General features: G+C 40.7%; 1 protein-coding gene across 7 annotated transcripts in view; it reads right to left on the reverse strand.

The window, feature by feature from the left end:
• GNB1 (G protein subunit beta 1) overlaps positions 1-22944 on the reverse strand; it is a 29514-nt gene extending 6570 nt beyond the window's left edge. Inside the window, exons 1-4 of one of the 7 annotated variants that reach the window (XM_072354045.1) lie at positions 22633-22944; positions 9481-9532; positions 3088-3195; positions 825-863 (exon numbers count right to left, since the gene is read on the reverse strand). In XM_072354045.1, coding sequence (XP_072210146.1) covers positions 825-863; positions 3088-3144 — 96 coding nt within the window. In that variant the 5' untranslated portion in view covers positions 3145-3195; positions 9481-9532; positions 22633-22944. The other 6 variants (XM_072354048.1, XM_072354046.1, XM_072354044.1 and 3 more) reach the window with 6 other exon arrangements.
• Positions 22945-24779: the final 1835 nt, after the last annotated feature.

A 24779-nucleotide genomic window follows, 5' to 3' on the forward strand; every position in this document is an offset into this window, starting at 1 on the left:
TACCACAGAAAACAAACACAAACCATCATACCTAACAAGATTCCAATAAGAATTGCAATGCAAATCAAGAAGTTCTACTTATTTTCATATTGACCAATTGTTTTTTTTAAATGCCTCATCAAGAATTACTTCATTTATGCAGTACTTGCTTTAAAGAAACCATCATTTCGTTAGCTGTCAGGAGCATGGGGTGCACTATCTCAGCCTTTTGACACACCTCTGCTTTTGAAAGATGAATGAATAACTCACTTTCAGATCCAGGTGACCTTCCATTCCAAATACTGGAAAACTATAATCATATTGTTCCTGTTTTATTTTACTTTTGGAAGATAAAAGCAGTCTCTGGATTAAGTAAATAGCAACATAAGGAAGTAATTAGTTTAGCTGTCCTTATGCAGCTAAGTTTAACATCAATAATTTCTCCAGCCTGAAGAAAAGTACTTGTTAATAACAAAAACAATTAAAAAAAGAAACCCAAGCCAGCACACATTTCCAGTAATACAGCACAAAAACACATCTCAACAAATCTAAAGTATGCAAGTTTGTTCTATGGATATTGTCTACATATTTCTCATGTCTCCAATGTTACAGAATTATTTAGCAAGAACATTTGAGCAAGTGTCTCTGCTTCTTTTCAAAGGCCATCAGCACTGTGAAAAATGCACTTCCCTGACACAAAAATCCTCATCATGGACACATTCCATGTTGGTTATTGCTCTCAGAAACTGGACATCAGTAACACATTTTTCTTGAAGAAAATTAGAAAGAAAAGAATCCACTCAGATGTACCTTTTGTGATTCATTTTAAACTCTTAACTGCTTACCTGAGCCAAGGTGGCATCTGCACACGCTTTTCTAGCATCCTGCAATAGAACAGAGTTAAAGAACTCAGAAGAAGTTCTGTTCAATCTTTGTTTTGTCACGTTAATCAAGTTGTCACAAAATAATGTTTAAGCAGCATTTTGGTTTGTTATTCAGAAGGGACCCGTCGTAACTGCAGCATGAACATAACATGACAGACTGCTGTCAAAACATGCCGAGCATTTGAAATCTCCTTGTCATGAAACCTCACATCCGGCAAAAGATTCCATCCGTATTGACATGCAACTTCTACTACGTTCAAGAAAAAATAACACACGAGATGTGTTCATTAATCAAGCTAAATACATACAAATTATATTTGAGTTAACAAATTGTCCTACAGTAATTCATGGTTTGTACAGAATCAGCTCAAAGGGACTCAGCTATTGTAGCTACATAAGAATGTTCAATTGCAGAGGTAAGAGAAGTATATGCAACTTCCAGGAGAAAACAGAAAACTAAACCTAGTACCTGAAAAATACCAAGATCTGAAAGAAGCTTCTGACTATAGAATTAAGTAGAAAGAACACAGCTTGGAAAAAGAAATCATAAGCTAGAGAACTTAACTTTTGCTGTAAGAAATACTGGGTAACAGAACTATTTGCCAAAGGAAATACTTGAAGGCTTATCATTGAGACTCAGTGGATTTTTTTTCCATCTAGGAAGACCAAATTTGGAGATTCATCCTGAGCTAGCAAGTAGGGAAAATAACTTTTCACTTTCCCTTTTCAATTCACTTCTGTGAAGCACACGTGGTTTATCAGTTATCAGCTAACAGTACCTGACTGAACTCTGCTTAAAAAGCACGTGTAAACATGCGGTCTGTGTGGATGTGTGCTCCCACAGATGCATCAGTGTAGAAGTTCTGGTAACAGAATTTAGTTTAAGTTGTAACCAGTGTTCTGCTTAGTCCCTTGGAGAAAAAAGATAATTAAACAAGCATTAAATGAAGACTAAAAGTGTGCAGTTGTAGTGATAAATCTGAGCTTTACAGTCAGTTTAGATACTTCCTGTGTGCTCATTGGCCAAAAAGCTGTGAAAAAATAAATACTTCCTATAGCAAAACTTCATAGTGCTCCTTTTCAGGTCTATGCAAAATTCAACCACTACCAAATAAGGCTGAATATTTAGAAAACAGGTGCTGAAGACTAATGGAAGGAACGTGCAAGAAGCAAACCAAATAAAACTTGGCTAAAGTTAATCTTGAACATCTCAACTTACGTACAAAAACAACCAACAGTTTTTGTTTCACTTTCTAGATGAGGTCTGTTGATTATTTTTAAGCTCTCAAGATACAGGAGGTTTTTTTGTCTTCCCAGGAAAAAAAAAGGTAAATACATGCAGGGAGACCAAATTGAATAAGACATCAGACAGTTTCAGCTGTTCTTTGATGTCCTCCCTACTAAAGCATAAGACCTCCACAAAGTCCTGGCAAACCTCGGCATCAATGAGCATTTAGAATAGGTCTGTATTAAAGTCATTTATTGTCACAGAACTCATTTTGAAAGAACAGACCAAACTTTGTTCTGCATATGTTTCCCTCCACAATGAATTACAATACTGACTTCACTCCAGCTCACGTCAGGCTTCATAATACATTTCTCAAATTAAACCTAAAACAAATGTCATTTGGACTACACTGTATCTTTAGATAAACAGACTGCTTTCCCTTTACTCAGTGACAGAAGAACAGACAAGCCATTTATTCAGAACACTATATTAACACTCCTGTAGTCTTCACCTTAATACTGCCATTTCACAAAACAGTCCAGAGATGCAGTTCCTGCAAACCTTTAACCATGCTCAGGAAGTTTTAATCATCTTCATTCTTCTTTCGTATAGTTATTGGAAGCCAAGTGGATGTTTCTGAATTACCCATTGACTATTTATTCAGTACAAAGTCATTATCTGGAACCAACTTACTGCCCCAAATATGTTCTTATTCAGCTAGGCTCCTCAGAACTACACTCAAAAAGATCAAGTGAAACAAATACTGAAAGAGAAATGGAAGCATGGCTTATGGTATGGCTCAGAAAAGCTCTGGCAACCATTCATTTTGATCTAATCCAATCTTAACCGTTTTTTGGGGATTTGTGTGAAGTTGCATATATGTGAACTTCATTATATTAACTCTGACATCATTAACTCTGACACTGTGGAAAATAAACCATTATGCATCACATCCCATCTTTGACAACTTAAAAGACCCACGGATGAAATACATACTCTGATTTGGTTTTTCAGTTGCTCAGCCTCCTGGCGTAGCTGGTCAAGCTCACTCATTTTCCTGTGCTAAAGGTGTGCTTTGCTGCCACCTCTCAAACAACCAGAAATCTGAAAGACAAGCAATAACAGAAGAATTAGCAGAAGTCATAGATTAAAATTAACTGAGCAGACAGTTTGAGTTATCTCAAACAGTATTTGTAAAACCAATCACTGATGTGTTTTAATCTTCAAAATATAGGTGACTTTCTCTGGAATATCTTTAGAATACAGTGTTAGTACACATGCTCACTATTTTTTCCACCTACAGTAAATAAAATATTACTTGGACTCGTTCCTTTCCTCCAGGTCTCTATTATCTGGATAGAAGATCACTCACAAGTGTTGTTGGGATTTTTCTTGCCAATTGTTAATGTGTCCCCTGAGATTTCCCAGAAAGAATCCCAGCATTGATATACTGTCAGAATAAAATTAACCTTTTTTTTCCAATGTTTGAATTCCTTCCCTCAACCTAACAAGTGCTGCTAAAGCCACATCTCTACCACAACACCTGGTTTTCCAGCTGTTAATGTGTCCCAAATTACTAACATATCACAGTCCCTGTCCTCTGTGGCCAAAGATGAAGCCACAGTGAAACAGTTATCAACCAAACATTCTGTATATAGCTACTCAACAAATGGACTGCTTTCTACTGGAATGAGCATATAGGTATTTTCCACCAAGCGCATTGCTCATCTTTGTAAATCCGTTCTAGAAATATACTGGCATTTCCACACTGCCATGATGTTGGCATTTTCACGAGCATTCTCTACTTGTAGAAGCTGAGATACAGCTGAATTTAACTGAAGAACTTCTGCATACAATGTAAATGTAAGATGCTAAAGAACGACATTAACAAAGTTTACCCTTTGCTGAAGAACAATATATTAGATTCATTTTCAAATACTATGTAAAGCACCTGCAGGTTATTAAAAATCATACAAAACACACTATTGGTAGTTGAGAACGCTTTATTTGCCAGAACTGACCCTTTATTATTAAATAATGCAAATGCTTTGCTAGCAGCTTTACATATTATTTCATTAAGATTTAATCAGCTTATTTATCTTGGCAAGCATGAGGGGTTTGTTTTTTTCCCCAGAGCTCCGAGGCAGCCCTTCCCAAGGGGAAAGACAAGGATAATTTCTATAGAGCTTTGGAACCCTAAAGAGAGCAATTCCACATAACCAGAGCCAACTCTATGCTCTCTCGTTGTAATAGCTAATATTCTAAACTGATGACCTCTAGGAACTTAAATGTCTCACCTTGTCATGTCATCAAGTTTATACCCAGCATATTTTAAAGAAGGAATTTCACTTAGTTTCTGTCTCAAAATCTCCACTCATACCTTTAAAGCCCCTTACTTCATTGTGAAACCAGGTCTCTTCCTCTCTTCTGGTCCCAGGGTCATCTTTAAGCCCTTTAAGATTGCTTGTTCAGCTTAGTCCAAAATCCAGTTAAGAAATGACCCGCCCATCCTCTAACCACCTTTCTTTCCTTTCAGTCTTCTTCTGTTTCTCAAGGGGTATTGCTCATTCTACATGTAAGACAAACCACTCCACAACTGGGTCTTCACATAACCATCACTTCCTCCAGCGGTAGTCCAGTCACACTGTGAGTAGCATGCACTACTCTCCAAGGAATTAAGAAACTCTAAAGACTGTTCTTAAAAATAAACTTCATTAAATTTTCAGATCTTTTAGCTTCTAAATATGAGATTCTATTTCTGCCCTTCTCTAAGTTAATATATAGCCCAATTCCCACTAAGCAAATAGCAACCTCTCCAGGCACAGTACAAGGAACTTCAGATGGTATCACTTCTATTTCAGAGAAAGAAATTACAGTCCAAAACTTAAACGTTCTGCTCAAGGACACAGCAACTCAATGATAGGATTAAGATAAAGATTTAGGACACAGAATTCCAGCTGCAGAGCTACAGGTAATTACATTGAAGATTTACATGCAGCTTTATTTAAAAATATAATAGGGTGAATAATCTAATGTCAGTCAACGCAGGTATGTCATTGTGTAGCATACAGCTTAAAATAGTGCCAATTTATTCTTACCAGAACTTGCGTGACGCAACAGAATTAAGCATTTAAATGAAACAAAACTTCTATGTATGGAATAAGGAAAGGCTGAACGAGTGTGTTCAGAGAAGGGCAATGCAGCCAGTAATGAGCAGGGAGCACAAGCCTGATGAGGAACACCTGAGGGAACTGGGATTATCTAGTGTGGAGAAGAAGAGGCTCAGGGGAGATCTTATTGCTTGCTATAACTCCCTGAAGGGATATTGTGGTGAGGTGGGGCTGGCCTCTTCTCCCATGTAACTACTGATAGGACTAGAGGGAATGGCCTCAAGTTGCAGCAGGGGAGATTCAGCTTGGATGTTAGGAAAAATTTCTTCTCCAAAGGAGCGGTCATGCACTAGAACAGGCTGCCAAGGGAAGCAGTGGAGTCACCATCCCTGGAAGTGTTCAGATGAAGTAGCCCAACTGCATCAACGTTTTTCAGCCAGTGGTAACACAAGCAGCAACACTGATTCAGACATGTAAGAAGCTGCAAGGGAGTCAGATGTTCTACAGTTGTTCACAGGGTACCACAGAGACTTAAGCAGATACATGGCTCCCTTCACATAAGTATACACATATATATTACACACAACATACCCAGTTTACTAAGTTTAAATACACCTAAGCTCCAAAAACACTTTATTCATGATCTCCATGTTAAAAGACAGTCGTTCACTTGGGTTTTAAGGACAGCTTCCTTTAACTGAATAATCTCAAGATGGTTTACCATCCCTACAAAGCCTTTACACCCACACACGCGATAAGCATCCAATACTGCTGACAGCAGTGAGTCCAGGGAACATAACTATAACTGTTAAGACTTCTGTGGAACTTGACTACCAGTCAGTTGCCAGATCTCATGCTTCCGTATCTGCTGCATGAAAATCTTCTAACTCTCAACATCTTGCCAGCCTGTAATCCCATATACATATAAAAATACATAACAAAATTAAATACACTTTTACACTTGGTGTTCCAAGTCAGCCCTTATGCATTCCAAGCACCTCCAAACTCTGAACTGCATTTCTGACACAGCATCAATAGGAATTGTTTAAACCAGATTTCCACATTCCCTTTGTAGTCTTTGTTGCTTGTACATCAACAGGAAGTTCTGATTCCTGCCAACTTGACTGAACTCGCTAACACTCAGGAAATGAAAATCCTAACGAAGCCAAGAGCTTCAAAATATAGGAGTGTTCTGAAAGATTTATGGGTCTGTAAATTTATGGGTTAACCAACCAGCTGACTCGGCTATTTCCCTATTTCTTTTACATCAAGTCTGTGCAATTAAACCTATGCCAAAAATATGAACCTGTGGGGAAAAAAAACCCTTTCAGTCTCATCTGAACTTCTCAGCTGCACTGTAAGTCAGCAGAACTTATTGGTGCTGTTACCAGCATGCCAAAAAAGCCCTGAAAACCAACATCACCACAACACACCACACACTCACACCAAGAACAAGAACAGCTAAGGCAAAGAAATTATAAAGGAAATACACTTGAAGTAGCAGAAGCTTCAACATATGATATGTAGGCTCATCAGAAACAAGTGCAATTTAATATCGTATAACAATACCTTGTTGTTCCTTGGCATGCTAAAAGGCATTGAAGTGCATTCTAGAAGAAGAATTCCTGGAGAAATGTAAAGTTTATTAAGGATAATACTTCTATTTCTGGTGCTTTGAAGCAAGTTATTTCATTTCTAAGTCAAGTCAGCCTTGCACAAAGTCACTAATCAAGCTCCACACTCCTTTCTCAAATTAGCACCACAGCTGTGATGAAATAGGTAGCAGTCAAGCTCAAGCTTACCTCGCTTCCCTGTGAATGTGTTACTGTGTTCCTGAAGGCAGGCTTCTCAAGAATAACAGATTCACTTTGCTGAACTCACTCAAGACCTTTCCACAGGCTGATGTACTTAAGTGTCTCTGCTCTAAGCCTAATTCCCCCTAATCTTGTTGACAAGTATACCTTGTAGATAATTCTCTTCTTGCTAGGGACAATAAGACACCTACTTGCAAGGCAGTTCACTATTCCTCACTACTCCAAATGACCCAAGTCTCTAATCTCTTCTTACAACTTACTAGTAGAAGAATAAAACATTGCTGCCCTGTTTCCTAGCTAAGAAAAACAAGCACTGACAACAGTTGTTATTCTCCATATATGATAGTTCTGCAATTAAACAACTAAAGGGACAACAATTAAAGGGCTAAGAACTCAAATCTCTTTCAATGCTAGACACTAAATATCCTTTCCAAACTTCAAACTGTTTATATGATGAGGCCCAATTATTTGAGCTATCATTAATAACATCATTTCCGTATGTAGACTAATGCTTACCTATACTGAACTACAACAGACCTCATTCAAACACATCCTTGAGCTATTTAAGTATGATTCTCTAATCTGACAGGAGCAATGAGGCAAAATTTACTAAATAATTCCTTTTTACTTCATTTTTTTGTACTATTTTATAGAAAAGAAAGCCTGCTCCTCTACTAAGCAGCCTCTTCTGCAAGTAACCTCCACGGCTTAAAGGAGAACACTGACTTTTCAAGTCACAGCAAATGAAGTCAGGTATTTATAGAATGGTCTATCCCCTGATGGTGAAGTTTTGTTTGCTACTCTCCATAAGTAAAGTAATCCCATCAAGCCATTGTTGATGCTAAGTCTGGCAAACACAGAGGGCTTACGATTTTATTGTTAAAATAACTCCTGAATGCAGCCATTTCATAAGCAGGTTAGCTAAATCACCTTTCTCCCAGATGAACAGCATACTCTGTATTTGTTCCCTCAGTACCTCTCATGGCAATACACATCACTCCAGTATGTAAGGAACAGTCAGAAAATGATAGGCATAATTGGCAAAAACAAAGAGTCCAACATTTACAGCTGTAAGAATGGCTCCACATTATGCCTACCCAACAGTCTCATAGCGGGTCATCTGATTAAAAGAAGCTGTGCTAATCTATCAGATACTATAAATCCTATTAGTAACATGTACAGCAGCTTGTACGTTTTCACAATGACAAAGGAATTATGCACAATCCACTGTTAGTTCCAGTGTTTTGCTGTCATACTGACTTTGAAAAAGCTGCTTTTTCTTGTTTTTCCTCAACAAAAGTGCACACTGATTCCTATTTGACGCTCACTCAGTAAATAAGAATGTTAATATGAATGTGCTCTCTTCTCAAAAAAGATTAAAAAAAAAACACAAAAAACAAAAAAGGATTCAAAGATACCTTTAGATTGTGAAGCACACATCTACAGATACAAAGGATTTTAGAGGCCACAGATCACAGAAAGGTATGCAGGGATACAATGTGAGAAATGGATGAGATCACACAGGATTCTGTGATAGAACCTTTATCTGAAAAAACCATACTAAGTCACACGAGGAATAACTCGAAGACTTACTTGCCTAACACACAGTGCTGGTTAAAACAGAAGTTTACACAAAAAATAGGACAGAAAATACCAGCAATATCAGAGTGACACTGTCTAAAGCAATGATTTCTCTGCACCTGGAACACCGAGTCCAGTTCCAGTGTCTGCACCTCCAAAAAAAAAGAACACAGATGATATCTAAGGTTGACCATGGTAAGTAATTAGAGAACACCTCAGGGGATGCCTTTAAGAGAAAGAGCCTGGGGGATAGTTTGCTTTTCTGAAAAAACAGCTAACACATAATAAAGAGAAATAACAAATCTAAGTGAGAAAATGTTTCTCACACAACTTATCGCATACTAATGGGTTTCACAAGAGGCAGAAACATTTTAAGTTACAGCCTGGAAAGTAATAAAGGTTTCACTTACCCCCCCCCCCAAAATTAGTAACAATTATGATTACACAGAATATCTACTTAAATAATACCAAAACACTTAAAGAACAGCACGGTGAGCTCCTTTGCTCACAAGAAACGTGGCCTTGTTGTATCACAACATGGCTGGTAAGTACTTTATCATTCATGAGAGAATAACCCTTCTTTTTTTTCCTCCTACTTCCATGTCCCACTGAGATGAAACAGCTTCATCTGTGGTCTCCCTCCGCTTTGCGAGTTCCATTTCTGAAGGAAGGCAGGCACTAACATCTATTATTTAGCAACTTTCCAGACCATTTTCAAATCCTTCCTGTTGACATACGAATCCAAATACTAAAGTAGAAAATCGGTATTTTAGACTTGCATAGACTAAAACAACTAAAACTGGTTAGCCGCTTTTTAAAGTTAGCACAAGTTTCTCAAAAACTAGGGGAAAAAAAAAAAGGAGCTACCTCATTCTTCTACTTACATTTTCTCTCACTACAGTAGAAAGCCAACTTCTGCTGTCAAACATGTAAATTCTGGAAAGAAAAACATCAAAATGAATGTAATTATTAAGAAACAACACAAATTTCGTTAAATATTCAGCAGAAATTCAGCTACCAAAGCACAGACTTCTTTTGCTAACATAATGGGAACAACTGGTTTGTCTTCCTGAAGGAGAGGGGCACAACTTCAGCAATAATGCTGACATAGCCTAAAGGCTTGTTCCATCTCATGAAGTTTAACACTTGTTAAGAGAATGCTTGGAGCCCTCGGATCAGTCGTTCTCGAGCAATGTCCATACTGCTGTACTGCACAGCTTATGGTTAGAACAGTACGGTCACACACGAAACTGGAACTTTCTCTGTGCTACAAAGCACCCCTCAGAACACCTCCATTCTTGAAGCACTGAAATCAGTAGTGTTTCTTATGTATGCCTGCTCTCTAAGTGCAGTTCAATATTAAGATAGCTATTTCACCAAGCGAAGTTACATAAACCTCCTACTAACAAGCTCAACTGAGAGCACACTGCCTTTCCTTCTAGAAGGGTTACAACTTCTCATCACTACAGATACTACAGGAGCAAAAAGATTAAAAGTGACCAATTAAATAACTCATTTCCACTCTGGAAAACAGTAATGATCCAACACAAATGGACTTCATAGCAAGTTGAAAAGACTTCAGGAAGTTTTAAAACTATTTCTTTAACAGCACACAGTAATGATTATAACTCACTCCATGGTTTGAAATGCTCCTATTCTAACATTCTAAACACCAGTGATCTGTCTCTGCCACACAGACAGACAAGCTACGAGTGATGCCAATGGACACCTGAGTACACACCTCCAAAACCACTGCATCAGAACAGTAAAAGATTACTCTGAGTGTAAAGCAGGAATGTAATGAAGCCAAGTCATCTTAAATCACAAAGCCAGCCTGCAGCTTCATACATTTTGAATTGCAGAGCTTAGATGAAATGCAAGTTTATGACCTTACGGCTCACTATTAGCTGGAAAATTTACAAACTACTTCAGTGTCTGGTATGGAGGTTAAGCTACTTAGGATATGGGTCATCCTCATCCAAGCCCATTTATAGATGAACCGTTTAGTGCTGTGATTATGAAACCACAGTGTAAGCAGTTTTGCTCATTAATGCCAGAACACACTTTCAAACACAAAACAATAACTCACACTTAAAAGCCACATTTCTCCTCCCTCTCCACACCTCTGAGGAAGCAAACACATCTGATACTACCATTACAAGGTTTGGGGAAAAAACAAACAGAAAACAGAAACACACACAAAAAAAAAACAGAAGACAAGTGCAAAGGCTAGATAGAACACACAGCATTATTGCCTTGTGCTGCACCCTTGTTCATGCAGGAGAGGTTTTGCAGAATTTTGCTTTCTGCAAAAAAAAGAAAAACAAAACAAGCTGCTTTAACCAGTTTGCAAGAAGAACCACGAGGCATAACAGAAAACTTTTCCAGAAGCTTCCATTTGTTTCCAAAAGCAGGTTCCATTTTCAGCTAGGTGTGCTGAAGCATCCTATGATGCCTGCAGTATGCAAGCCTGGCACTGAGATATCTTCATTTCTGCATTGGAGATGGAGCTCATTTAAGAACAAAAGTAGACAAACCACTTAAGAAAGGTTTGAATTGCCACAATTTTCCATTTTTAGATAAAGCATAGCCTGGTAAAAGCAACATGAAAATTATAGGCCGCTTCATTCCTTCACCACAGTACTGGCTCAGCAGAAAATCCTTATTGTAATGAACTTGATACACACACTGCCTTAATCAGCCCTTATAACCCTACTTAGCTGAGCGTTTGAGCTTCTCACCATCAAGAAGTGGGATTTCTAAAACAGAAGAGAACAGGAAGGACCACAGAATGCTTTAAGCATGGCTCCAGTGGTTAAACCAAATCACCTGGAAATCAGCCAGTCCTACCAGTGGTTGGTACAAACAGCATCCCCATGCCCACAGCGTTCTGCACTAAGTAATAAGGCATGGCAGCCCTGACTAAAAATACAAATTGCAGTAACTCTCAGAAGGCAAAAGAAGTTCGGAGCAGCACCTTCCAGTCTGAGCTTTCTGGAGAGCAACAGCCAACCACACCAAAAGCAACCTGCAACATGAGCAGACACTCAGATGATGATGAGGGCACTGGAGCACCACACTAGACATCCAGCTACATGGCAGCTCTAACAGCTGAACCAGGAATGGCAAGTATAGTCACCTTATAAAATACCTTCTAAAAACATTATTTCTTACAGCCTACATACTGTTCTGCAGTAGTAATCAGCTATCTTAAAACCCAAGAGACTACACAGCCTTCCCAAACCACTGCCAGTGACACAGAGTTCCAGCTATACCACTGGGAAGCACTAATTAGAAGCCTGAAATTTAAAGCTGCATTTCAGAGCTGTTCTGTACATACAAACAAAAAATTATCCTCACAGTCTGATTGATCAGTCCTCACTTCCAACCTAAGCAGCTTTATCAGATAGCTAGAAAGTCAAAGGAGCAATAACGTGTTACAGAATACCCTTCAAGAGATCATTATTTTAGTTCAGAACTCTCTGTACAAACCCATATTTCAGAAGTTTAGAGGTTAACTTCATGTACAAAATCCTCAGTGTGCCAAAGGCTATTATCATGTAGCAAGGCCACACAGAACATCATCCATCTCCAGCTGGACCTGCTTTGCATAAACCACCAGCTTTTGCTTGCATACCCAGATTCTCTAATACCTGAGGACTCACTGTTCCCTTTATTTGAAAATAAACCTTTAGGATAGTTTGCCATTGCCTTGAATTACAGTACTGATCTGCAGAGAACAGCAATGAAGATCATAGCAGGGACACACACCTGTAATACACAGCTCTACAGCTCATGGCGGACTCCTTCTGCCCACAGCAGTGAATAAAAGCTGCCTTCATGGAAGACAGCATAGCATCCCTGTAGTCAGAATGCTCACATTTCCTGATGCTAATCCCATGACCTACATTTAAAAAAAAAAATATCATACTGATGTAATATTTAAGCATAAAAGTCCAGGCTGTAACAGGTCACTTGATTAATCCTTCCTAAATTCATCTGCAAGCTATATGTATTACTAAAAATCTTAACTCTAGGAATAGCAGAGAATGTAATAAAAACAAGGGGACTACAATAAGCACACACGGCTCGAGAAAGTGGACTTATGGGATCTCTGAAGTACTTGAAGTATTAATAACTATTGTAACTTCAGGAATTCAAGTCAAACTTCCTAACTGCACCTTTTCTGTCTCGTTCAGAAAGAAATTCACACTTAAAACGCTTCAAATGCAAATCTCTTGGTAAAAGGCTGGCATAGAAAATTAACTTATTCTAAGAACAAAAATTACAGTTTTCAACATTTTTTTTTCCATGTCAAAAGTCGATATGTTAGTTTCCATTGCTCTGTTCAAAATTCTCTGTATGCAATTCTTCTTTCCAAAGAGCAACACCTCTATCAGCAAACTGCATCAATTTCATCAAACTGGCCAGGTATCCCATTTCAGAGACTGCTGAGTTCTAACCTGCCTAGTGTATAATTACAAATAACTACTTTAACTGCCACATCTTGCCTCAACAAACACATGGTACTTCACTGGAAGTGCACACTAATCCTAAGGAACAGATTAATAGAGCATCATTGGAAACACGAAGGAAAAAAGGTATTTCAGTGGACCTTAAAACAAACATGAAGTATTTTATGCATACAGCAGATAAAGATGACTCAGAGATTAAAATATGGCATGATTTCCTTAATCTTTTTTTTTACCAAAATAGATTGAGCAATACACTGTTCCCTAGCCCTGCAATCAACATAATCCATCTTTAGTCAACGTGCAAGCAGTTCCATTAGTTTTCATTGCAATAATTTATACCTCCTAGTGCCCATTGATTTCTCCAAGCAATTGCTGTGTTTTGATATGTACTGCTGATACAAAACCAGTTCAGGTAAAGAGCAGGAAGAACAAAAACAAGGTTGATGGACTGAAAAGCAGAGTAATACAGGAGACCTCAAAGCCATCAGACAGAGAAGGGGCATCTGAGACTAGACAATGCAGCAATGCTTTATGTGATATGGAATGTAAACTTCAAGTACAACCCAGTGACAGTACCGCAAGAGAAAGCACAAAGGTACAACAGGACAGGAAATACCTGCTTTCATGCTTGTACATTCCTCCTTCTACAGTACTGCATTAACCCTCTCAAAACTCCTCACATTACTTTTTGTGTAGCAGCTGTATTCCTCCTGAAACAAATCTGATGATTAAAGGAAAATACTCTAATAAAATAACACATTTATGTGGAACCACCCAACGCTACTGTTGTGCAGAACTATGTGGCTTTTTGGGTGGGGTGGAAGGACAAAGGGGAAGGTGTTTTTGAGTTTGTTTTTACAACAGAAAACACTAACTGTAACAGGCAATGTATCAATCATTGCAGTCCTTTAAAAACAGAAAGGACAGCTCTGAAGACAGGCCCTATACAGAATATTAAGGACTGCCTGGTGAACAACAAAGCTGTAGTTGTTTCCAGCTCCAGCTTCCCTCTCAGCTCGTTTCTAAGTTCTGTCATCTTCCGTAAGAGCTGAGCTGCTCATTAACTAGGAGATGATCTATCACAGTTTTACAGCACAGTGCCTGGCAGTAAACCATTTGCCATCCTGGTTTGCTTCACATGCAAGATTACGAACTGGCAAGGCAGCAGAACAGCGGATGTCTGTGCTACCTTTTGCGACAGAGGGCAGCAATACCTGCCTTCCCCACAGCAACCCCTTCTGAGTTTAACTCACAGCTGCAAGGATATAAAAGAACAGAAACAAAAGATACGACAAAATAAATTAGACTGAGAAATCAGAACAAACTGAAGCAAGTCTGGAATTCCCCAAGGTAAGCATCCAGGTAAACACAGACACTGCTAGCTTAGTGACGCAGCTTAATGCTTTATGTTCAATTCCCAGAGCAGCAAATAAGTAACACTGCAAAGCCTAATTTATTATGAATCCTACCATCTGAGTTAAGGGAAGAAGTCAGACTAAAAGCAAGTATGAGGATTACTGGGCTTCTTGTCACACCTAAGGCCTTTATCAAGATTTCCACAATGTTTCTTAGAACTCTCTCATAAATACATCTTTTCTTTACTCTAGGCAATCATGGTAGAAGTCAATAGTTACAACCGTTTAAGATTTTTCCTTGAATAAAATAGACTATGGTTTCAATGTGTACCATTAAAAATTAATTCATCTGGTGTATAACTGAAAATTATGTATTTCTGCATCATTCATCCACAACAACCTGACCATCCATTATTGCAAGAAACGCAATTCTAAGTCCAAGTTTCCAGGCAGAGCAGACTAATGCACCACTAACCAGATAGCATCTTTGCCAACCTGCAGTGAAAGTCCAGGGCTATGCAACCTGGGGCACAATTGAATTGCTTCAAGCACCAAGCAAATCGTTCTTGATCTCCACACAGACAACACCCTCATGACACAGACAGGAACGTATCTGTCTGAATCTTCAGTGCTCTACCAATTCACAAAGAGCATGCCACAGGAATACCAAACATGTGTTCCAACAAAGAGTTCTTTAATTAGTACACTATAATCTTATTTTGAGTACCAGAGGTTGCAGCAGACTATCACGTCTACTTTGTTTTTCTAGACAAACAAAAAATTATCACCACCACATCCCTCCAAACACATTTCTTTGGCTAACTGGAAAAGACAGTTCTAGGAACTGGAAACCCAACCACAACCAGATTTCTCCTTGGCATCCTGAAGCACACACATACAACAGGCCTGCTTCATTGAGGAGCATTGTTTTATTTACCAAAAACATGTGCTATGTTTCGTATTATGCAGCTGTAAGTTGTGATAGTTTATGTGCCACATAAAAGTTGACATAACTTGTATTTTGATATTCAAGTATTGCTGTGTTCAATATCTAATACATACCTTGAATCGTTTGTGTTAATTAAGATGCATCAGCTCAACAATTAAACTTAAAAGGAGCTGAGCTAATTACATAAATGGAAGGAACAGACTCACTACATTGATTTTCACTATGAAGACCCTACTAGAAATTAATACTGCTGCTGTACACAGGTAAGAAATAAAGTTTGAAGGCTTTTTGTTCATGCTCTTCACAGAGTGAACATTTCTACTTGCCTTTGTGAATTTTGCTATTAAAGGTAACCAAGCACTAAATAAATAAATAAATAATGATTAAAAAACACTAAAAAGAGCACATTCAAATCATCATCTATCTTCAATTATGGGGCTCTGAGCTGCAGCCCACCCCTCACTTGCTTCTCTACAACACTTAAATACCTAAAATAGCCCCAGCAGCTCAATTGAACACAAAGTATTCTGATTTTAAAACAGAACGTACTGGGGCAGTTCAATTCCTCTGCTTTCAGAAGCTGCAAACCCTACCAGTCACAAAAGGACACCAAAATCCAGGCAGTAGGTTGCAAGGCATGACATCTGGACAGACACAAGCATACTACATAATCTCCCAAAACATTTATAGGCTTAACAGCCTGCTCAGCAAAGGAAGCCCAGTAACCATACCCTGTGTTACCACAGATGTTCCAATAAAAGCAGGAAAGTCACTCCAGTACCTTTACACCACTAAAACCGGGTGCTTCTATTGCAGTTTCTACACACGTAAAGAATTACAAGTTCTTCTGTCAGAAGAGTGCTGGAATTTGGTTTCAGCATTTCACAAAAATAAAACAGCTTTCATAAAATAAAACGCCTTGAACTTTGCTTAAGGATGAACAGCCCTCACTGATACACGAACTGGTAAAATACTATATCCAGAATCAGTCTGAAAGCCTGCAGGAGTCCCCCAACCTCACTGTTTTTATGGCTTTACCCTTTTTTTCTAGAAGGAAGATTTAAAAAAAAGCTGTAAATAGCATCAAAGAACCCTACGTAGCTTTTAATATTGCACTGCATTACATCAAGCTGCAAAAAATGATCTAATTCCTCCAATTACAGATAATTAATATTTTCTTTTTTTGGGAGAGCTGGCAGGCATTGCTGCAATCCCCAAGAAGGCAGCAAAATGATATTCTTATCCGAGAAAACATGAGCAGCATCACTGGCAAGAAGTTTTAAGTGAACCTTCCTGTTTCTCTGAGCAGCGTAGGAACATGCAGAAAAAAGCCAAAGTATTTTTCTATCTAAAATTCAATTAATCTTTGAAACATATAAAGGGTATTTTTCTACTACATAGAGAACCTTTAGAAACTGCAATGATTTGACAGCCTGAAATTCTAATTAATCAAATATAAACACACTTTTAATGAAGCAGTTTCAAGGAAACTACTTAGAGCAATGAATAGCATTTCTCATTAAAACAACAATTAGATATTTAATCATCCTTTCCCTTCACTTCAGAACTAAAAATTATAAATATTAACAATGAAAATAATTTGAAGATATAGTCATTTTTTACCATCATCAGTCACAGAACTACCTCATACCTCACATCCTTGAAGCTCCCCAAGATCACCTTCTTCAGGTCTTCAGCCTCATTTCCATTTATACCTTAGGATTCCAAAACTGCCAAGGCACAGACAGATCACATTTTGCCCATCAATCCCACCAAATCAACAGATACTACCTTTCTTTTCTTCCTCAATCTGAGATAACAGACAAAAGCATTGTTTTCAACAATCCTCAAGCTAAAAACACTCAGAAAGAACAAGAATTTCAACACAAATTTACATGAATACTTTAGTCAGTAAGAAATCCCTGAGCTCTTGATATAAACCTATACAGATTCAGCCTGCCCACGAGCAAAACTAGGTTCAAAGTTATGAGCATGTTTCCAATGCCAGCTGACCCACAGAAGCCATCTATACACGTGCTTTAAGACTTGGAGATAGGGGGATTACTTCTGACCATCACCACAAAGGGCTGTACCTACTGGCATAGCCTTACATTTCTCTTAGGAGTGGAGACATGGACAATTACTACCAGTCAGCTGACAAGACTAACCTACCTGTCAATCCACAGACAGGTCTCCTTGAAGCAGGACTATTTTAAACTGGCTACAGTTATTTGTATCCATTTTCACAGGACTTAAATCTTGCAACATCTACACAACTGAAGAATTTGCTCAGCAACTGCTTTCTCAAGCTCTTATTTTCACCTGTGTCCTCTCCCTTCCCCCTCACCTTCCAATGAACTGTAATTTCAATAACCAGGTCAATGTGTAACATTTTGTGGGAGGGTCCTTATTTAATAACTAAACAACAGAGCGTTCAGGACCACAATAAAAATCCTGGATAGAATTCAGAGTTATTTCCAAGACTCACTACAACTTACACTTCCATAGCATCCCTGTAGATGCATTTTTGCTTACAGATGCACAAATTATTCATTGTAAAGAACAAACTTAATAGGCTGACTGTTAAGAAAACAGATCAACACAATATCTGATCTTAAGGTTCCCTTCATGAACATGATACTCTGCTAGAAAAAAAACCATTGTGGAATGTTAACATTTCTGTCCTAAGAAGCCTTATTCAGTAACTCACATGGATTTGGGCATCTCAAAGGTGCTGCTAGCAGTCAGCTCAATGCTTTTAAAAGCCTCTGGACATCCTGCTGAACTACCAGTTGGCTCAGTTGTCTACAGATTCTGCATACATTTCTGTTTGGTGAGAAACAAATCCAGGCACACCAATCCCTGGTACACTAAACACCCTGGGAAGAAGTAATATATGGAGATTCTGTGTTAAATAGAAACACAGGGGCTTGGGGGCATTTTTGTTTTTTGTGGTGACCTTGGCTAATACAAATTGCATCATTATCAGTGGGGAGAAAAAGCCATTTTGAACATAAAATGTTCACTTTTCACTTTGAGCAATCAAGAGACTCTTAAAAAGTTTCATCTTATTTTCAATCATATTTAACATTTAAAATCTCACTCAAGGTTACAGATATTTTTCCCAACATGAGCAGTAAAATACTGTTAAACGAACAATAATAACCCTACATACTGCCACAAACATAGGCATTAGAGACTCAAAAGAAGATTTGCTGAAGCATAATTCAACCACTTGAAAGCGGGATTTCTCTTTTCAACTTACTAGCAACAAACCAGCGCTAAATGGACTTCTTGAAACAATACGGTATGCCATATGGCTAAAACTGGATATTAAAATTGAGAATATCAATTACCAATCCACTAATGCTGAGAGCCAAAATCCACGGACAGTAAGAATTTAATCCAATTCAGTGACAACACGAGCCAAGCCTGACATACAGGAGACAAATCTACTGCTGTTCTCCCCAGGCAGCAAGGAGCTTCACTTTTCTACTGTAGCAACTACAGAACTAAATAAATGCAATGCTTTCTTAGTATTCCTAACTAAAGCAGCAAGTGTAAGAACCTGCAAAAACAGCACTAGTTCCATATGAACTGTATCTCATTTCATACTGTGATTGGGAAACCACAACTCCTAAGAAGAAACAGTTAACACGGAGTTGTTTCCCACATGACCAAACCGAAGCCTCCAAGCACCACGACTTCCTGGTATGACGTACTGCAGCTGACATCATCCTGCTTCAAGAAAAAGCATCCTAAAAGCACAAGACATTTATAGAGCTATAATTAAACCATCTCAGAATTAATTGCATTAATTGAAATTTTTTCTTCTTCTCAAGATATTAGTTTTAACTGTTCCAGTTTAAAGTTTCAATAGCTGTAGAAAGCTCATTCTTGGAGGATATTAAGAATAAGCTACACAAAGTTCTGTGTTACTTCTTCATTACGCTAAGACTAAATTGTATTTGTTACCTACACATAAATTCTCTTCAAGTCTAAAAGACAACATTTTCAGATTTCCATCTCCCAGGATTTACATTGTCACAAATGTCACAGCAGGATGCCTGCTATGTACTGACCCAGCAGCTGGGCAAGGACCAGACATGCATACAAGTAACTTATCCTAAGATGAGATCTCACTTCCTTCTACTCCTTTCCAATCCCACACTGACAGGCCAAAGTACTACGACCAAAAAACAGCTGATTCCAAGTACATCAGCATATTAGAAGTACTCAGCAATGGAACTACCAGTTCATTAGAGAAGCACTCTCTTTAAGATGTCGTTTCTGACACACCACAGGAGCAACATGCATTTGGATGACTTCAGCTTTTATTATTCCCCCCCAAACAAACATCACCACAAACGAACCAACCACGCAACTCCCAGCTGCAACGTGGGCCTTCTCCTTCCTTCTGTATGAAGGACAGCTGGGCTATGGCTGTTACAATAAAGTAACAAAGCACTGGTTTATATGTAAAGTCAAAGATAAACACTACTAGAAGGCTTGATGTTACCAAGGGTTTGGAGGTCATCTGAATCCAGGAGACAAAAAAAGACATTTGTTCTTTTTTTTTTTTTTCCCTACTGGGTTCTATATTATTTTAAGCCTGAGCCCAGTATACCAAATATTAACCAAGCTACTTTATGTATGTTACCAAAGTTAAGAAGCTTGGAAGCATGCTGAAATCTCACCAAAATTATCAACTCGAGGTCCTTCAAAAAAAAATAAATTCAAAGCTATAATATCATATATCTCCATATTATCTTACAATACAGCATCTCAGAGACACAGAACTGTTTTAATATCCCTAAAGCCTTTCTTACTCATACCCATAAAAATAAGAACACGCATACAGAAGTATGGTAACAATTTTGGGCCAAAAGCAGCCTAAAAAGCCTCCGCCCACCATGAGCACTGAGTGAGATGGGAGATATCTACGTTACATGGAGGGAACCGCCTGCAGGAGACCTGGCTGTTACCTGACCAGCAGGAATCAGCAGCAGCAGCACAAAGCCTTGGCAGGAAAGCCTTTGCATACCTGTCTTCTAGGTTTAAAATACCATTTTTTTTCAGCAACAGGCTTAAGAAAAACAAAGAACATTTTGATGGTATTAAGCAGGAACTGCAAGGTTAAAAAAAAAAAACCAACACACAAAAAAACAACACAATAAAAACCTCAAAATTGTGTCACCTCTTTGTCCAGGAACAGCCGATGTGAACATTTCACTAAAACTATTTACTCCTCCCACCCAGTTCCTATCTGGAAAGGCTCACAAAAAAACGAAAAAAAATGATAAAATAAAAACCCACCGATTTCTTGCAAAAATATCCCAAACGCTTCTCCTGCCCCCCACCCACCCCCAAAAAAGAAGCAAGCAAACCGAACGAGAAAGTAAATCTAAATACAATTACGAAATAAGATCGAGTTTGGCCAAGCTGTGGTGAGGAGGAGTTGAAAAATGAGAGCTGCCTTGCTGCAAACGCCATCTTGTTGCAGCTACTGGGCCCAGGCACAGAAAGATCCATTCATTCACAGCGAAAAGAAAATCAAACACACACCCTGGTTAATCGGCAGCCACCAAAACAACCACACTATTATCGTCCCTTCTCTTTCTCCTCTCCTAAAGCACACTGGGGGGGGGAGAAGTCCTTTAAGATGTCACATTTCGAACCAATTGAGAGCTGAAGAGCGTCTGCGTTTTCTGCAATGCATTTCACACACATCGGCAGCGTTTTGTCTCCATGCACACATCCTTGTGGCTGCCAGATCAGCTTAAAATACGGGATAAGTCTCACGATTAGGGGCAGCAAAACCTTTAATTTTTCCGCTTTTCCTATCGCCTCCCTGAGCTGAGCCACCAATTCCCCAGAGCCGCCCCCAGGATCCCTCACATTCAACCCTTTCCTCCTATTTTCTGCTGTGGGGACAATGCATAATAACGTGGCATAAGGATGCCTTATTTTAAACCAGTCCCACCTATGGCTAGAGAATAATATGAAACATCACATTTGTTAATGTTTCAGATCGCCCTCGGGAATAATAAATTGACATCTTTTATATGGTTCGTATTTCTTTCTGGACAAGATTATTTCTTTAATTAAAAGGCTTTTTTTTTTTTCTTTAATGTAATTCACACCATTAAGAGAATTTCACACAAAACCGTAGAAATATCAACCCTCCCATTTAAAAACCCCATTCCACGGGTTAAAAAGAAGACGAAATAAACCAGATTTTAAGCCATCTCAATAATAAAGCAGGAGCAGAGACGGTATTCTTAACATCTTCAAGGAGAAAAAGCTCCTTTTTCCTCTTGCAGGAAACACCCTCCATGATCTTCCTGACGGCTGCTACAAGCACAGCGATATGCAGAGCGATGGGGGAAACGAGGATGTGCCAACCAAACGCATCCTCGCTCCCATTTTAACGGGAACAAAACGTTTTCTGCCCATTCCCCCCCCCCCCCCTTCCCCGTTCCCCCCCCCAGGACCCCACACGCAGGGCTGGAGCCGTCTCACCCCGCATGTGCCTCACCCTCCTCTCTCCGTCAGCTTTCCACCATTACAGCAGCCACACCACAGCTCCTTTTTTTCTTCAATCTCTCTCTCCCAGCGTTCTCCTCCTCCCGCCGGTTCGATCCCTCTGGAAACTCACCGTCCTCACCCCCAGCCCCTCTAACACACGGCTCTACGGCCCTTAAGGATCATTAAAAATGGAAACCCACAAAAATCCAAGCTCCCCCCCCCACCCCCCACCCCCTCCTTTTTCGCCTTCGGGAGAGCAGCGGTACCACCCCCACCTTTTTTACCACCTCCTCCTCCTCTCCCGGCTCCAAACACGCTTCTTTTTTAGGGGAGGCTCGAACGACGGTGGGGGAGCGCGGGGGAGGGGGGGTCCTGCCACCCCGCCATGCTGAGGGCGCCGCGCCGCCCTTCCCGCCCAGGGCTGAGGAGACGAAGAAGAGGGACGAGGAGAGGAGAAAGAACGGCGGAAAAAGGGAGGAAGGAGGGAAAAGAGAAGTGCGGCAGCAATGGGGAAGAACGGGGGGGGAGGGGAGCGGGGTGGAAGGGCGCAGCCACGCAGAGGAAGAAGGAACCAGGGATGGAGGAGAGCGCTGAGGGAAGATGGCCTCAGGGTGGGGCCGCGCTGAGGACGGGGGGCTCGACGAGCCCTACGGGGGAGATAGGGACGCCAAAGGCTGCTCTATGGCCGCGCCGCCCGCCCAGCCACCCTCTGCCCCTTCAGTCGGTTACCTGCCCTTCCGGCCGCTGCTCATCAACAGGGCCGCTCCGGCCGTCGCCCGCGGCTCCTGCCCGCGTCCCCGCCGGCCTGAGGAGGGGAAGGGGCGGCGGCGGAGGGGAGAGGGAAGCCGCCCGCGCTGCGCTCCTGAGGCAGACGGCTCAGGCCGGGGCGTAGACTCGGAAGGAGCGACGGAGCGGGGCGGGGGTGCCACCGGGTCTCGGCTCCTCCTCGTACACTCGGACCCCGCTCAGCTCCCCGCAGCCATCGGGAAGCGAGAGCCTGGGCGCGGTTAACCTCCCCCCCCCTCCGCCCCGCCCGTGACTGCCCGGCCGGGAAACCCCGGCTCGGCTCGGCTCCCCGCTCCGCCCCGCTGCCGGCCCCCCGGCCCCGCCCCGCTCCGTTCCCCCCACGGGCGGTGGCGCCTCCACCGACGGCGCTGAGCTGCGCCCCGGGCCTCGCTGCCTCGAGGGCGGCCGCCGCCGCTCGGGCGGGAAAGCCGCGCCGCGCCCCTCAGGCGCGCGATGCCGCGCTCAGTCAGTCCGCGCTCGGTCAGACGGGCCCGGTCAGGCAGCGAGCGGCGGCCGCGCGGAAGGCTGCGCTGACAGGAAGGGGAGATCCGAACAAATGCCGGCCTCCTCCCGCCCGCCTCGCTCTGGTTCCTCCCCGCAGCGCGAACAAAGGGCGCGGGCGGGTTTCGCTTTCTGCCCCGCCGCGCCATGCTGCCGCGCCCAGGCCGCCCCTCACAGCACCGCGTTTAGGAGCCGGCCTGAGTTAAACGTGTGAGCGACGGGAAAACGGAGCAAAAACAGCGCTGGTGTTTGTTTTTTCCTTTCTAAACGGACAAGGCGAGCTTTGGAGGAACAGCAGATACCGTTTTACTTCGGTTGAAAGAGCATTAAATGTAAGAATTAGCGGCTGCTAGGTGTAATGGTAGGGGATGGGGCTCGAGGCCTTGGATAGGTGCCTGGGGAGCAACGAACCCCCGTTGTGTCCCAGTATTTCCCTCAGAGATTTCAGAATGTGGTACAACACAGCTTACAACTTCCTGCTTTTTATTATCTGTTATTTATTAATTCAAATCACAAAGGTTTTTTGCACGGCCAGAATTCTCAGGGTTTGGGTTTTTTTTTTCCCCATTTTCCCCCTATTTTCATATTCTTCCTACAAACACTCATCTCTCTGTAAGGCGCTGCACAAAAGAGCAAATCAAAAAACAAAAAAAAAGCCAAAAAAATCCAATTTCTGTTTCACAAACCAGACTTCCCCCAGCCTAGGCAGGAGAGAGGTTCTCAAGATGGGATCACAACAGCACTCACATATTAAAACATCATTAGTTATTGATGGAAAGTACACATTGCATCATATTTTTTTCCTATCGGCACATCTATATCTCTTCTCTGCCCCCCACCCCCATTTGTTTATACTTTGTTAAGTCAGGCAGTGAGGAGATAGCCTTGCTACAGGAGCAGATTTGAACTACTTGCCATCATGTTTCTTGGGAAGGCAGGTGTGATTACTTGTAATTAGTGAGAGGTTGGTAGATGAAACTGTAGGGAAGTGGGTGAGCTAGCATTCCGGGTGTCTGTTAGGAATAACTGTTCGATCCTGGTGTGGTTAAGCCTGTGTTTTATAATAATCAAATGCTTGTTCTTAAATATGCCGCGTGCTGAGCAAAGGCTTTAATTCTTTGCCCTGAGAAATTAGAATAAAGGACTCTTCGACTAGAGCCCCAAACTGATGCTGTTCTGACACCACAGGGATATAACTTCTAATCCATCATCACAAAGAAATACGTATGCATGTGCGTTGTGGCCAGGAATTAGCTCCTTACAACCTGCATCCCAGAGGTTCCACAGGTTTTATGTACAGAAATGTTCTTGAGACTGTGGCTGGAGATTGGTTTTGCATTCTGCAAAGTATGGATTCAATTTAACTGCTTATGAAACGAGAAGTTCCAGATGCTTTCAAAGTTTTCTAGAGATTCCAAAATCAGCTATAGACAGTCCTGCAATATTTAAGTTAAAAAAAGGTTTAATACATAAAGGATTCTTTAAAAGGCTGAGTTTTACCAAGGAAGATTTATACAGCTTTGGAGATTTTGTGGAAATTTCAGGTAATGCTGCATGATCCAGAAGAAATCTGTGTAATGAACAAAAAT

This window comes from Excalfactoria chinensis, chromosome 20 (genome assembly GCF_039878825.1).
Source record: "Excalfactoria chinensis isolate bCotChi1 chromosome 20, bCotChi1.hap2, whole genome shotgun sequence".
Classification (NCBI taxonomy): Eukaryota; Metazoa; Chordata; class Aves; order Galliformes; family Phasianidae; genus Excalfactoria; species Excalfactoria chinensis.